The 15,328-nt window shown below is 43.5% G+C and overlaps 1 protein-coding gene across 1 annotated transcript in view; it reads left to right on the top strand.

Moving 5' to 3' along the window:
- ME3 (malic enzyme 3, NADP(+)-dependent, mitochondrial) overlaps window positions 1–15,328 on the top strand; it is a 127,804-nt gene that overhangs the window by 56,476 nt on the left and 56,000 nt on the right. Inside the window, exons 2-3 of the mRNA XM_010578255.1 lie at window positions 11,704–11,837; window positions 13,382–13,531. Coding sequence (XP_010576557.1) covers window positions 11,707–11,837; window positions 13,382–13,531 — 281 coding nt within the window. The 5' untranslated portion in view covers window positions 11,704–11,706. The remainder of the gene's footprint in view (window positions 1–11,703; window positions 11,838–13,381; window positions 13,532–15,328) is intronic.

The following is a 15,328-nucleotide window of genomic DNA, read 5'->3' on the forward strand; positions in this document are numbered from 1 at the left end:
CAATGCTTTAGCCATTGCCTTCTCCTGATCATCGACATAGCAAATTATTTTGGGATAGTGCTTGTGTATTCAAGTAGCCTGGACTCTGTTTGTTACCCTTAGTGCAGTCATGCTTCATCTTTGCGTCATTTAGCTGAAGTGTTTCAGTTACAGAAGAATGGATGTTCTGTTGGAGGAAGGAAGCTGCTGCATTGGCCTCGGACGATACTCGTCTAAGCTAGGAGAGGCTGGAGTAATTGTGCCGAGGTGAACATGCAGCAGCTGTTCCAAGAGCAATATTATTTGCATTTTAAGTTATAGCATCTAATGGGATCAAGAACAGAACCAGTTTTTTTCTAAACTCATTTGAAGGTTTGCCAAAGCGGTGATTTACAGCTTCCTAGTAATGATGAACATTTCAGCTGTCTTGACCAACCTGTGGTCACGCATGTTGCAAACTGACGTAAATATTTTATAACATCTTGCTGCAGTTCCTGTTCCACAGAAATGTTTGTCAAACAGCTCAGGGAATCAAAAGGATTTTAATCTTTAAATTTAATCTCAGAGCAATTGTACTTTTTTTTTTTTTCCAAACTTGGATTTTTTTTCTGAACTTGGATAACTTGTTTCATACTGCCCTTGATTAAAAACAGTTGGAAGAGGAGGATGGGAGTTTTCATTTTTGAACTTTTTTGGAAAAATCTAGGGAACTTTATTAGTTATTTGATTTATAGTTTAGTGTAAATATCTTTCTAGTGCAGCGGGTGCTTTTGAAACTGGAAGTGGTTAAGATCAATCTCAGCAAAGTGATAAAAATTAAAGCACTTGTATGAAATTAGTGGTGTTTTGTCACCTGGAATATTTGGATATAGTTCTACTGACACCATATGGAAAAAATAGAGCTGAAATTTTGAGGAGCAAAGAAAGTGGAAAATAAAAGGACTATATCATTGGAAGAATATTTAGAGGTCCTGGGGGGGAAGTTTGATAGAAAGGATGTATCATTTTGTATTTGTGTTATTGTACAAATTGCAGTCCAGATGCTGCAGTATCAGGGCCAAGCATGCTAAGTGCTGTGCATTCAACTGCATATAATTTAGAGACAGCTCCAATCAAGTTGACAATAGACCAAGATAGCAGGGAGAGTGCACGCAAAGGTGATGAGAGCTGTAGACACGAAAGGTCAGATCGCACGTATGTGAGCACTTCATGCATCTTCCTTTTTCCTCTCCGCATTAAAAAGGAAGAAAGAGTTTGAAGTAAAATATTCAGACAAGGAGGAGGACAAGGGGCTGGTTCAGAGGGTAGTCACGGTAGGCTAGCTGCTCTGCTGGTGATGCTAAAAGTAGTTTGGACAGTTGGATGACTGATCTCAGCATTTAAGCAAAACGTGCTTGGCAAAACAACAGCCCTTGAGGTTAGCACGGAGATCATCTTAGGGCTGGCTGGAGGCTGGATTGGAAAAGAACATGCGTTTGTGCTACGTATATATTATGTGTGCATACATACAGCTGTAGCTACCTGTCAGTGCTAAAAAGGGGTTTTGTGAAATACAGTTGTAGAAATGCTGGAGTAAAGAGAGAGAAGCAAGATCTTAATGCCTTGGGAGACAAAATAAAAGACCGTCAGAGGGCTGAATCTGTGGAAGGCTGAGAAGTGGGAAGAAAAATATCATCATGGTGCAAAGCACAGCTAAACTCTAAGGTGAGCTGCCAAACAAGGACAGCACGAAGATTTCCTTTTGCCTGCCATAGGGAAGCTGGACACTCTTGAGAGTGCTGTATGTCTCTCAGCTGGTGCGTTCCAGTGCCAATGGGCACTGCAATGGGTGACTGTGCCTTGGCCCCGTGCACATCAGATTAGCTACCGTTTCTCTGTTGAGCCCCAGCATAAGCTGCCTGGGTTGAAGTCCATCAACGACCTTGCAGTGTGGATGGACTGCAGAAACAGTGAGGGAAAAACAAAAGCAGGGCAAATGGGAGATGGAGGTTCACACAGATTTCCTGCGGGATGCTTTGTTGTTTACCTGCATGTTTAGTTGTCTTCAAGTGGTGGTTGTATAATTGGAGGAGAGCTTAGTGGTGTTTTTTCACTGAGATGACAGATTTCTTATTTAGAGCCTTCTTTATTTCTCATATTCCTAATTTTTAAAGGAAAACATTGCCTTTTTCTAGAATCTTTTAGCTGAGGGGATATCTGAGTGGTTTGTAAGCATCTCAGATGACCTGTAGTGCTCTGCATATGCAGGCATATGTTACATCTCATTAAACAGCTATTAATATTGTGGTTCAGAAGCCGAGCCTGCTTGTCCTGGATTAGATGGGAATGAGCAGAGAGCATCTGGTACTGCTCAAGAAGCTGCTGCTGCTGGTTCCTTTCCACTGAGCTTTGGTAGAAGCAGCATACAAGAACATATGAATGGTGCAGTGGAGAAATAATCTCTGGTAAAGTCAGTAACAGAACTACTCTTGGTTTCATTCAGATTAAGCTTCCATCCAAGCAATCTTCTTGTGAAACAGCTAGTCCTATGGCTTAGGCAGTGCTTTCCAGTGGTGTTCAACCAAATAGAGCCATCAGCAATCATCCATGAACTGTAATCCAGCTCCAACCTACATTTGGAGCAACCTCATTTGCTGGAGTGGCAATAGCAAATGAGATACAAATTGCGGAGAGACTCCTATCCTCCAAACCCACAGCATGATGCAGTTTGCGTGCGAGCAGTAAGAGCACAAGATTCATTTTATGTAATTTGCTGGAACCTCAAAAGGAAGTTAGTGCTCTCTATAGTACTGAACCCAAATTATATGCAACCACGATTCACATGACCAGCTGCCTGTACAATGGAAGAAGTTCCCAGACATTGTAAAACTGGCTTTTAAAACTGCATTTTCTTGAAGTTTTGGATCACATTTAAACCTTAAAATTGCCTTGATCTTTCTTCTCAGACATACTTGCTTGTTCAAATTGAGGATGAGGGCTGGTTTTCATAGACTTTGGAATGCAAGTGTTGTAATTTATGCTGAATTCTTCCTGTCTAGGAGAAACATCATATGTGGGAGAAATGTGTGCCTGCAGCATCACAGAAACTGCCATACTTTGACAGAAATACTGGGGTTTGTGCTTGGCAAATCTCCTGCAGAAACTGATTTTACCTTGTTCCCTCTCCCCACGAGGTGAAAGAATAGCATTCCCCACAGATGAGATAGATAGCCATGTGGACTAAGAGCTTCTCATTTCTATTCTGGAATAGCTCGTTTCGCTCGCTAATTGGCATAAAAAGGTGTGACGGTGGTAGGTGTAAAACAGATGTGGAATTATGCAGGGGGGCTGGGAATCACACAGAAGAGGCACGAGGTTGTCTTCATTTTCTTGGGAGTCAGAAAGGCCAATCCACTAGGATCCATGTGCCAAGATCACGTGGGATATTTTTGATGGGGGCTGAGAATTTGGGGTTCACCTTAGGAATCCGCCCATGGTCTTGGCTGTAGCACAAAACCTGATGTTCTCATTATTGCTTGCTCCATCAGGCCTCCCTTCCCTACCAAGTATTTTGCTATCCATGAAGAGGCAACCACTGAATGCTTCGTGTTTTAAGCTCATCCAAGCAGGAACAGTCTTTTACTCTGCTGTATGCGTGTATGCGTGCACCATGTGTCCCACCCTGTTTGGGACTCTGTGCTGCTCTATTGCTCCTAATAATTTCTCAAGATTTCTCATTTTTTTCCCTGTTACACCAAGTTTTTCTGTAGCATGGCAGTCCTATTCTCCATGCAGTGACTTTACTCTTCTCCTTTACTGAAATACACTGAAGCTTGTATTTTGACACTTCATACATGTAAAGACATTTGTGAATCTAGTAAAAAACAAAAGAAATAGCAGCCTAATCTATTTCTCACTAAAGCCAAAGAAGTATTCCCATTAGCTTGGCCAGAACTCCATGAGGATCTTAATACTGTGTTTGTGGGAGGAGGGCAGGTATTGAATTTGGCCCCAAATTTGAGTTTCTTAAAAACCCAGCTGTATCTTGTCACCTCTTACTTGGCATTAATTGTCTATCTCCACCTTTCCTATCAATAGAGCAATGCTGCTATTTTTAACTATCTGCAAAGTTCATAGATCCTTCACAAAACCAGCGTGCCAAACCAGCTGTTCTTTGGGGAAGTTTGTCTAGCTCAGTTTTAAAAAATCTGTTTTTCTCAATGCATCAGAATCTTGTTTTCAGACAAAACACATATAATTTCTAGCATATGGATTTCTTCTTTCTTTTTTTTTTTTTTTTCTTTCTGTGGAGGAAAAATTGCTACCCTGGAGGCTGGCAAACTGTGGGAAATAGTAATGAGTTCTCCACTAAATTTGGTATAGAGCTGTACCCCTGCAGTCTGAAATCACAGAGCAGGGCTTGAGGAGCTTTGCACTGAAGTTCCTCCTATGGATTAAGGAATAAACCCCTGAAGACATTTGGCTTACGAGTTTTATTTATTGAGGTAAACCTCCTGTAACATGTGGGAACAGCATGGCTTTGCTTCTTCTTGGCTGACCCTGTCACATCTTGCCCATCACATGCCCATCAGGGATGTCCTCATCAGGAAAGCATTTACTTCTGTGAGATAAACTGTGCAGGATCAGGTCCCTGGCCAGTAAGTATTCTGGCACAGGGACTTTGTCATATTCCAGTTCTGCTCACTCTTACATTGGTATAAATCAAAAGTTGTAAGACAAGGTAAAAATGAGAATAATAATGGAAATATGTCCCTTTAATCCGGTGAAAGGAAGTTACTTGCAGAAAGCAAAACAGTTACTGGTAAAACCTCATTAATAGTAGGGACAACTCAAGTTGTAATTGAATTAGTGGACCTCATTAAAGATGGTTCCCCAGGAACTGAAACAAACATGAAGTTTAGTTGCTTAATTATCTTTGTCTTGGAGGGTTTTTTAGCATTCCCAGGCTCTGTGGGAGAGAAAGAAATGATATGAAAGGATTAGAAATCCACGATTATATTACTTTGTAACAAAGGGGATGGCCAAGAGTTTGGGATTTTTTAGCTAGTGACTTTGAACCCAGAAAGAGGTATAGATGCTGTGAGAAGAGTTTGTAAATCATGGTCAACAAAAGGTTTCCCCAGCAATAACTGCTGAGAAGGTACAGTGGGGAATCTTTCCAGCTTTCAGAGAAGACACACTGAACAATGTCTTCCCCATACCCTAAAAGGTTCAGGTTTTTTCCAAGTTTAAGAGCACAAACACATACAAATTAAAGGTAATAAGATATTTAAATGAGAAAATGAAGTATTAGCCCTCTGATGTGCCTCCTTCCTTCTTTTTATACAAATAATATTTTCAGTACAGCTTTTCCAGGGTGGGATGCAGTGCAGGACAGGGCCCGTGGCAGTCCATCCACAGCAGCAAGAGAAGCTCGAGTAGCTGAGAAGGAGCACTGTGAAGAGGGTTATCAAGTCAGCCAGAGATGAGGAAGCCGCAGTAGGATCTGACCTTTCTAGAAAAATCTTTCACAGTGTAGAAAATTGATGGTTTTTGCTGTTGCTCTCTGCTCCCCAGCCCCTGCATGCGGTGTCAGTGGGGATTAGTTTAGCTTCTGGCACTGACCCCTTACGGCAGGAACTTTTGCTTGCAGATAGTCCAAGTACATCCTGGCTGTAAAATTGGACAGGTGCAAATATCTATGGAAAACACATTACAGGAAAAATCTGTACAGAATAAGCTTATTATGTTCCCTGACTATTAGGACTTCCCTAGCATGGCTGTTAACATACTAATCATAAAGGAGAAGCGGATTAGCTGTGCCTGCTCTCGCAGCCTGCAGTGGTGATCCCTGTGTGTCTCCATTTTCCCCATGTCCCCTTCCAGCACCCTGCTCTTACCAGACTAGGAACCTAGACTGTTCCAGAGACTGTTTGAAAATGGCTGGGAGTTGTTCACTGATCCCTGTTTACTCAGCTCAGAGACTGCCAGGCCAGCTTTCAGTTGCATGGATTAAGGACTGTGGTCCCAGCAAGCAGGCTGAGAACCACAGCTTGAGTGTCACCATCACGGAGGGCAATGGCCTGGGACTGTACAAACTGCATAAACCCCTTGGTCTGGCCATGAAAGCCACCCCACAGCCCGCCCTGTGCTGTAGCTGCTAGTTGCACTGTAGAGCACAGGCATATGGAAAGATGCAGTAAGCCAAGACTCTGCTCCAAAAAGGTGCTGAGCAGCTGGAGATGGTCTGAGCCACAGTGGACTCTGCATGTTCTGCACTAGGTAAGGCCTAATTCAGCCCTTGATTAAGCCCCCATTGCTTTAACAACAGTTTTCTGATACCCTAGGAACTACCATTTTGTGTCTTTGTTCCCACCTGCAGAAGTATGATCTATAATGAGTAAATTATAAGGCTAAGCCATGCTTGCATCCCTCCTGCTTGTATTCATCCCTGAGTGGAATACCCCCTTCTCACTGCTGGAGAGTGCAGGCGGTGATAAAACTAATTGTTATCTGTGAATTGGCTTCACCGTTCAGTTTCTGAAATAAGTGGCTTTCATGGGCTTGAGCTGCAAAGAGGGAGCTGCCGCATAACAGACTTGGTGCTGTCAGCAGTAAGAAAACAAGCATTTGGGGTTCTTTGCAGCAAGCCTTTTTCAGCACAAACCCCCTTGCTTAGCCCCTACGTAGCGTGAAGCCTTGTGGGCAGCTGATGTTTTTGCCTTTGTTTTTGGGTAGTGACATAGCATCTGCCCTCTCCATGACAACTCATTTCCCACACATTTAAAAATGAATCGGAGCACCTGGCTTTAGCTCTGCAGGGCTGTGGCTCACCATCTAATCATTAGACCTTTCAAGACCAGAAAAAGAGTGGTACAATATGGCTTTCAGGCAGTCTTAAAAAAAAAAAATCCAACCCTAAAAGCTTTAATCTTAAACATAGCAATACCTCAGTGAATTCCAGCTTTTGATCTGGGGCAGAATGTGTTTCCAAATTCATTTCACGCTGTGCTGTTTCAGTGAATATAACCACTTCACCCAGGGGTCCTACTCCTAGACCTTCCGAGAAACTTCAGAAAGCAGCCTTCAAAGTCAGGGCAGGCAATTTCTGCTCTGCTCCCGACCCTGCTATAGAGCCACTGTATGGTGGACCAGCTCTGTACTTAAAAGTGTTTTGGAGATTTAACTGGTTGTGAAGGCAGGGACTTCCTCATCACGCATGGTTGCAATTGCTCCAGTATGAGGGTGGTTATACTGGTAGAGCTCATTCAGATGCAGTAAATACAAAAGTGCAGTGAGCTAGAGATGTATATTAGTATGACCATGCTTACCTTTGGACTGTTAACAGCAAAACTGTGATTGTGTTTGAACAGTTTAATCTGCTCTTGCGATCCAAAGACATGTATTCATGCACATAGATCTCCAAATTGCTTAAAATTAGAGTTCAGAGTCTTGCATTTGCTGTGCCTTGAAACAGTGATTTGGCACACCGGACTCCTGGCACTATGTGGACCTTAAAACTAGCCAGAAATTAAGCGCTGAGCAAAGTTGTGCCCAAAGCACGCACGAATGTCCCTCCCAGCCCAAGTTAAACAGACAAACCACTCTACAACCCCACGCTTCCTTTTGCCCTATTCAGTCATTCATTATTACATTAATTCCCAATACCACTTCAAGAGGTTTCCCAGGACACTGCTGAACACTTTTCAGCCTGGTGAGTTCCCCCCCAAAAGGAGAAAAAAAATGAGCGGAACTGAAGGGCGAGTGCCCAGATACAAGTGCTTCACCTTCATGGCAGCTCTAATTCCATCACAGCTCTTACACTGCCCCTGGGTCTTTTAGAAGAGTATCCGCTGCTGGTTTACTTTTTTTGCTGAGATTCAGTTCTGTTCCAGGGGATGAACAGGGATCAGGTCTGTGACCCTGATCACCCAACCTGTGATGTGACTCTCTCTAGACAAGCAAGTGGAGTATTTACTGCCAAATATTTCTGTCTCCCATTATCTGTCCTCCACGTTCAAAGGTTGCAGGAAGTAAGTGGTTTGAAATTTTATCGGTTTTTTTTCCATTCATTGCAGATAAACTTTGACATTCATAGTAGCTATATTTTCCCTGCCGTGATATAATATTGTCAGTGTAAAGCCAAATAGTGATGTAGAGCTGATGTCCAGTATTGGTCTTAGTCTAGTACTTCAGAAGTCATCAGTCTGGAGAATACAGATGGTTGCAAGTTTTCTGATGAGAATATGTTGGGTTTTTTTTAAATTCAGTAATGATGACTCACAAAAACTCAAACTTTGTCTTGTGGGAACGTACCAGTTCTGCTATGAAACTCATTTCGGGGAAGGCTTCTCAGGTCCAGGAAGGAAATTTGGGTCAGAAATGTCAGGCACTTCAGCAGAACCAGCCATGTCGTGGGTACAACAGTCAACAATGACCACAGAGACCTTGATGCCATTTCTGGGTTTGACAGCAAAATCTTGACCTCCTGCCTCCTGGGCAACTGCTGACTTCTCGTCTGCTGGCTGGAAGAGGGATGATTTCTCTCTGTCATGTTCTTACATCAAAAGATTTTGAAAATAATTGGCTCTATCCTGATACAGAGCAGAAAAAAACTATGAAAATGCTTGTGGGAAAAAGTCTGTTTTCTTCTCAGATGTCCCAGAGGCTGAATATCTTTTCTGAAATATATGAAGTTTTTTTTTTTTTTTAATTTGCGCTAGTGCACAATTTACTAATAAAAGAAGTGTCACACTATGTACAAAGCATGGGTCTGGCAAAAAGGAGAATCAGTTTCAGTCCTTTCCTCTCTCCTGTCACAGGTTACTTGGCATTGCTGATAGTTTGAGAAACATTTTCACCAGCATCTACACCACTTACAAGTGAGTGGCTCATCCAGCGGTCCATTCCCACTGCTGTATGTCCCCAGTGGCTGTGCCCAGGTTTGCCAATGTCTGTAGAGCCATCTATAGTGTATCATCAGCCAGGGGAGCTGCTCTGAGCTCAAATGACCTGGTTATTTTTAATCCAGGTACTTCCTTTCGCTGATTAACCATGTGACTGCACACATGCTTGTGCTGGCACAACCATTGGGATGGCACAGGGACAGGAACAAGCAATAGGAGGCGAGGGCAGGCTGCCAAAACCAAGTTCATCGAGATATGTCCTCAGTTTTTCTTGTGCAACAATAATAACAGTTATTTGTCATAGAGAAATACTAAATCCATGGAAGAAAACAGCAGTTTAACAGCTACGTAGTCATAAAGCTGCTCGTTAAGATTTTTTCAAGCATTTGTCTGTGTTCTTGAGTAGACGTAGCCCAATAATTACTGATTTTGAATATTTTACTTCCAGCTGTTCATCAAGATATGAATCAGTTCGTTAGTTATGGGTGAAGTTTTCATTAGGATTTAAGCTCCTTAGACGCTCCTGAAAATGTTTCCTTCTATCCTGCTGTCTAATCTGCTATCAGCATAGCAGAAATCCCATTAATTAAGGACTAAGACCTTTTATAATCTTCTTCCCAGACTGCAGAATGCGTTTACCATTGCTGTTCATCAGGGTGAGTCCAGCACAGGGCACTGCTGGTCGTCTGGAGCATCAGCCCCTGCATGCACAGGAGTGGGACACGCTCAGGCTTCTGCCTAGGAAGGATGAAATTGTCCTGTAAGGGCAGGGTTATCCCACCCAATCTAGTCATCCAGCTTAAGCTGTAGGCCAGTGGCAGCTGCTTAAAGGGACTTGTGGCACTCTGTGTGCTCCTTGAATAAAAATAAAGGGTTAGCACTGAGGAAGCATCCTACATGTCATGTCTGTCTTCTGCTCTGCTAATATGCCATTAATATACATTGTGTCTGGTGGAAAACTAGAACGTAACTGAAGTTGATGAGTTGGGTATACTATTCAGTATCCAAATCTGAATCTTTGCTAACTGGAGGTTAGCAAATGTGATGCCCATCTACAAGAAGGGTGATAAAGAGGATCTGGGGAACTGCAGGCCTGTCAGTCTGACCTCGGTGCTGGGGAAGGTTATGGAGCAGATCATCTTGAGTGCCATCACGCAGCATGTACAGGACAACCAGGCGATCAGGCCCGGTCAGCATGGATTTCTGAAAGGCAGGTCCTGCTTGACCAACCTGATCTCCTTCTGTGACAAGGTGACCCACTTAGTAGATGAGGGAAAGGCTGTGGATGTCATCTACCTAGACTTTAGTAAAGCCTTTGAGACTGTTTCCCACAGCATTCTCCTGGAGAAACTGGCTGATCATGGCTTGGACAGGTGTACTCTTCCCTGGGTAAAAAACCGGCTGGATGGCCGAGCCCAAAGAGTGATGGTGAATGGAGTTAAATCCAGTTGGTGGCCGGTCACGAGTGGTGTTCCCCAGGGCTCAGTATTGGGGCCAGTTCTGTTTAATATCTTTATCAATGATCTGGACGAGGGGATCGAGTGCACCCTCAGTAAGTTTGCAGAAGACACCAAGTTGGGCGGGAGTGTTGATCTGCTGGAGGGCAGGAAGGCTCCACAGAGGGATGTGGACAGGCTGGATCGATGGGCCGAGGCCAGTTGTATGAGGTTCAGCAAGGCTCAGTGCTGGGTCCTGCACTTGGGTCTCAACAACCCCATGCAACGCTACAGGCTTGGGGAAGAGTGGCTGGAAAGCTGCCCTTCAGAAAAAGACCTGGGGGTGTTGGTCAACAGCCCGCTGAATATGAGCCAGCAGTGTGCCCAGGTGGCCAAGAAGGCCAGTAGCATCCTGGCCTGTATCAGAAATAGTGTGGCCAGCAGGAGCAGGGAGGTGATCGTCCCCCTGTACTCGGCACTGGTGAGGCCGCACCTCGAGTCCTGTGTTCAGTTTTGGGCCCCTCACTACAAGAAAGACATTGAGGTGCTGGGGCGTGTCCAGAGAAGGGCAACCAAGTTGGTGAAGGGCCTGGAGCACAAGTCTTCTGAGGAGCGGCTGAGGGAAGTGGGGTTGTTCAGCCTGGAGAAAAGGAGGCTGAGGGGAGACCTTATCGCTCTCTACACCTACCTGAAAGGAGGTTGTAGTGAGGTGGGGGCTGGTCTCTTCTCCCAAGTAACAAGCGATAGGACAAGAGGAAACGGACTCAAGTTGCACCAGGAGAGGTTTAGATTGGATATTAGGAAAAATTTCTTCCCTGAAAGTTTTATCAAGCATTGGAATGGGCTGCCCAGGGAAGTGGTTGAGTCACCACCCCTGGAGGTATTGAAAAGACTGTGTAGATGTGGTGCTTAGGGACACAATTTAGTGGTGGACTTGGCAGGATTAGGTTTACAGTTGGACTCGATGATCTTAAAGGTCTTTTCCAACCTAAACAATTCTGTGATTCTATGATTCTAAACCTGTCATGTGATTTGTAAAGGATTGTGAAAGCTGGGCTTTCAGGAAGGCCATTGAAACTAGTAGGCGTGAGCTAATTAAGTATTATAAGAAGAGCATAAAGTGAAAGAAACCCTAGGAATGTATACACTATAAAGTTGTACACACTGTAGAGACCAACCAAATTGACATGGCAAAAGAGTGTGGATCATCAAAGCCCTGCCGATGCTGGGACTGGTAATCCAGAAGCTGTAGGGTCTGGGTGGTCTGAGCCCCACAGTCCCTGCAGGGGAGGGCTGCCTCCAGGCCCTCGGGGGCTGCATGCTGTTGCTGGCTTTCCTCTTGGATATCCTGTCTGGTAGTGCATATTGCGCCATTTGAACGTACCTTCCTCTTTTTTTCCCAGGGAATGGCTTTTACACTTGAAGAGAGGCTGCAGCTTGGAATTCATGGCCTCCTTCCTCCTTGCTTCTTGAGCCAAGACGTTCAAGTCCTCCGTGTGATGAAAAACTATGAGAACAAATCTAATGATCTAGACAAGTATGTCAAAAACATCTTATCTCCTCCTTCCCTCCCCCTTTAGTTTTCAGTTCTTTAAAGCTCCCAGGAAGACTTGAGGATCCTGCTTCGAGGCACACAGGTTTCCCTCAGAGTCACTTTTTTCCAGCTCTCCCTACTCTCCAGCACCAGGAGTGTTTATTCTGGCCTGTCTGCCTTCACCTCTGTTACATGCCATCGCAGTCCCAGAATAGCACCGGTACTGCTTTTTTCTACCACCTCATTGCCGGAGAACTCTGGTATTAGCCTAGCAATTCACTGTACTTCGGGTACAAGTACAGAACGAAAAGGCAGTCCCTGCCCCAGAGCACTGCAGGTAGAGTGAACACATGTACTGCATGTACCTATCTGGATGCTCATTCACTAAAATACTGGATAGAAGAACAGAAAGAACCTGCCAACTGGTAGGAAAAAAATAAAAAAGCAGAAGCAATGATGTGTATTGACTAATCTTTCTGTTCCTGAGCTTCCATTGCCTCCAGTATTGTTCATCAGGGTTATTGATGGAAGATGGTGCTTGACGCCTGTTGTGATGGACGGTAGGGTTTGCATTTCCATCTTTCTCAGCTGCCATTGATCTGGGGACTGAAGCAGCAGGATTCTTCCCCTGTAGAGCAATTCCATTGGCTTTTCTGTGTCACAAATGCCTGTGTCGATCTTGCAAATTATATATTGTTGGCAGTGTGTGATGCCTTTTTGAAGCCACACTGCTTGGGTGCTGAACACAAAAGGGAGTTTGTCATTATGTTCAAACAAATTTCTCAGACAGAAAATAATTTGCAATCTCTATTTTTCTGAGGTTTTCATTCTTCTGGCTTCAATTTGACAAATTCTATCTTAGCCGATAAAGCATTTTCAAGGAGGAAAAATCTTTGGGAGAAATGTAACGTATTGTAAGTCACTAAGTGGTCATATAAACCCAGTGATGCACATGTAAGTCTGGACAACACTAAGAATACAAAGTTGATTTAACATTTCATTTTCTAAATTAATGTGTTTGTCTTTTTTTTTTCAAAGATGGAATTTAGCTATCCTTCTGGTTTTAGTGATTAAGTGATTGAGAATGCAGGATAATGGAGAGAGAGGTTTTGTGGAAATATTTCAGGAAAAACAGTGCTTTGAAATGTGCATATTAACATTTGCATATATGCATATTTCATCTTCTAGATTGCATAATAAATTTTTATAATAAAGATGGTGTCCCACTCTGTCTCAGGTAGCCCTGAAGTCTACTTTTGACCTTTTCCATTCACTGCATTTGTTTTTAATGCAAGTTCTGAAACTCTGAGGTTATACACGGGTCTGACTTCCAGTCCTACTGAGTCTTTGTGAGCTGTCAGTGAGGATGGTGGAGCTAGTCAGGTCCTCTGGGAAATTTTGCTTCAAGCATCTGCTCATGATGTAGCACTGAAGAGTGTCAGGGCTTGGGAGAACTGAATACGTACTGCGTGAGCCAACTACTGCTTTTTATGAAACTGCCAACAACCATAAATACTGATATATATCTATTTTATTTTACTTTTAAGGTATATTGTTCTTATGACATTACAAGACAGGAATGAGAAGCTTTTTTACCGAGTGCTGACCTCCGACATTGAGAGATTCATGCCCATCGTTTACACCCCAACGGTTGGCCTGGCTTGTCAGCAGTATGGTTTGGCTTTCAGGAGACCACGGTGAGTGAAGAGGCTGTTCTTGCCCCTTTTTTTAATTTTATGTGAATGTTTCTTTTGTATCGACAGTCCATCTTTATGTGGGTGGCCCAAAACATCTAAAACTCGATCCTTCATCAAAAGATGGACCAGCAAGCAGCTTCGTGTGTGTACGTTTCATGATGAGCTGGGGAGTCGAGAATAGCTCTGCCTTCTTCCTATAAACAGCGAACAGAGTGGTTTTGTTCTCAAACAGTACTGTACAGTCTGTGCAGCTTAGCTCCAAACAGCTCTCTGAACTTATGGCTGCACCCCTCCCCATCTGCTGTCTCAGGAGCACTGAGTGCCTTCTGCGGTGCTGGTGTTTGAGTAATTGTTGGATTTTGGATACGTTGTGCTCATTTTGAACTTTTGTATGCACTTCCACAAACCACCCCACAAGAAACATTTTCATAGGAGATGATGCTCTGCATCAGTGCCTTCCTCGCTGCTCAGAACACTTGCTGTGTAAATTCATGCAATATTAGACACTCTGTACTGTGTTGGAAGACCCTGTTCTGCGTAATTCTTCTTAATGATTAATGTTTAGATAAAGACCTCATTAGCATTCTGAAATACATTTTAGTCCTTGCCTGAAAATGCAATGGTAAGGTTCAGTTCTCCTTGCAAGCTTTTTATTTTTTTGTCCTTGAAGCGTACCAGTAGACAGATAAACATTTTAGCTTTTGCTGTAGGAATATGCAAAGTAAAGGAATGGAATAATACCATTTTAAAAGCATTTCAAAAGCATGAGGTTTAACTGCAGTTTCAGCTGAGAGTAATGTGGTATGTGGGGAAACTGAGGCAAGTTCTACTAGCTGACTCAAGGTCACAGGGGGACCCTGAGGCAGACCTCGAAGATGTAAAGACTGTGTAGACAGATAATGAATAACATATTATGAATAAGGTTATCTTGGCAAACACATTTGCATCCTGCTTGTCATCAAAATTTCTACTAAAGCCACTATATTCCTTCACATGAGCTACTCCTCAGAATTGCTTTTTGGTTTGTGTCTATCCCAGGTAATTGTGTTCTGTTCCCTGATACCCAACTTCTGGATCTGCTGGGCTGTGGTGAAGTCATTCATCTAGTCAAGTCTTGATGATATCCCCTCCTCCTCCTCAGTGTGTATGAGGAAACCAGAGAAGGAATTGCTCTTTGTACGAGGGGACACTTACTTCTTCTGGGCAAGAGTAAAAGGTAGCAGAGATAAGAGAGCCCAGACTCTATCTCCAGGTGTTGAATTGTGAGCATTGTCAGGCAGGGAAGAGCACACTGCTGGTTCTCAGCTAATCAAAATTCACAGCAACAATTCCTGCTGTACAGCCACTGTGTCTTTGCCTTCAGTCTGCCTTTACCTTGCAAGAAGTTAAAACAATATTTGGGAGCTTTACTTCTTTTATTTTCCATCCCTGATGTTATTCTCAGGAAATCAGGGGTGTCTTTCCATGTACTGGACTCTTTCTGCAGTTGTTGCTGTTGGAGAATTCCCCTTCCTGAACCCACTTTGTTCTCATGTTATAAACCCACAGTATTTTACCACTGTGGTAAGAACATCTGTTCTCATAGTCTGACAGTTTTGCTGCTGAACTTGGGCTTGGAGCTGTTCTGGATTCCAGCCCGTGGCTTCCGCAGGGAAGGGCAAACTATCATGCCCTTAGTACACTGAATTTCCTATGGTGGGGAATTTGTTTCCCTGAAGATGTAGAGTGAATTTCAGCCTAGCCTCAGATTTGGTTTTAATCAAGGTTGTTTTAGCAAAAGAGTGGTTTTATTGCAAA

Source organism: Haliaeetus leucocephalus, unplaced genomic scaffold (assembly GCF_000737465.1).
Source record: "Haliaeetus leucocephalus isolate CR32 unplaced genomic scaffold, Haliaeetus_leucocephalus-4.0 Scaffold616, whole genome shotgun sequence".
Taxonomy (NCBI): domain Eukaryota; kingdom Metazoa; phylum Chordata; class Aves; order Accipitriformes; family Accipitridae; genus Haliaeetus; species Haliaeetus leucocephalus.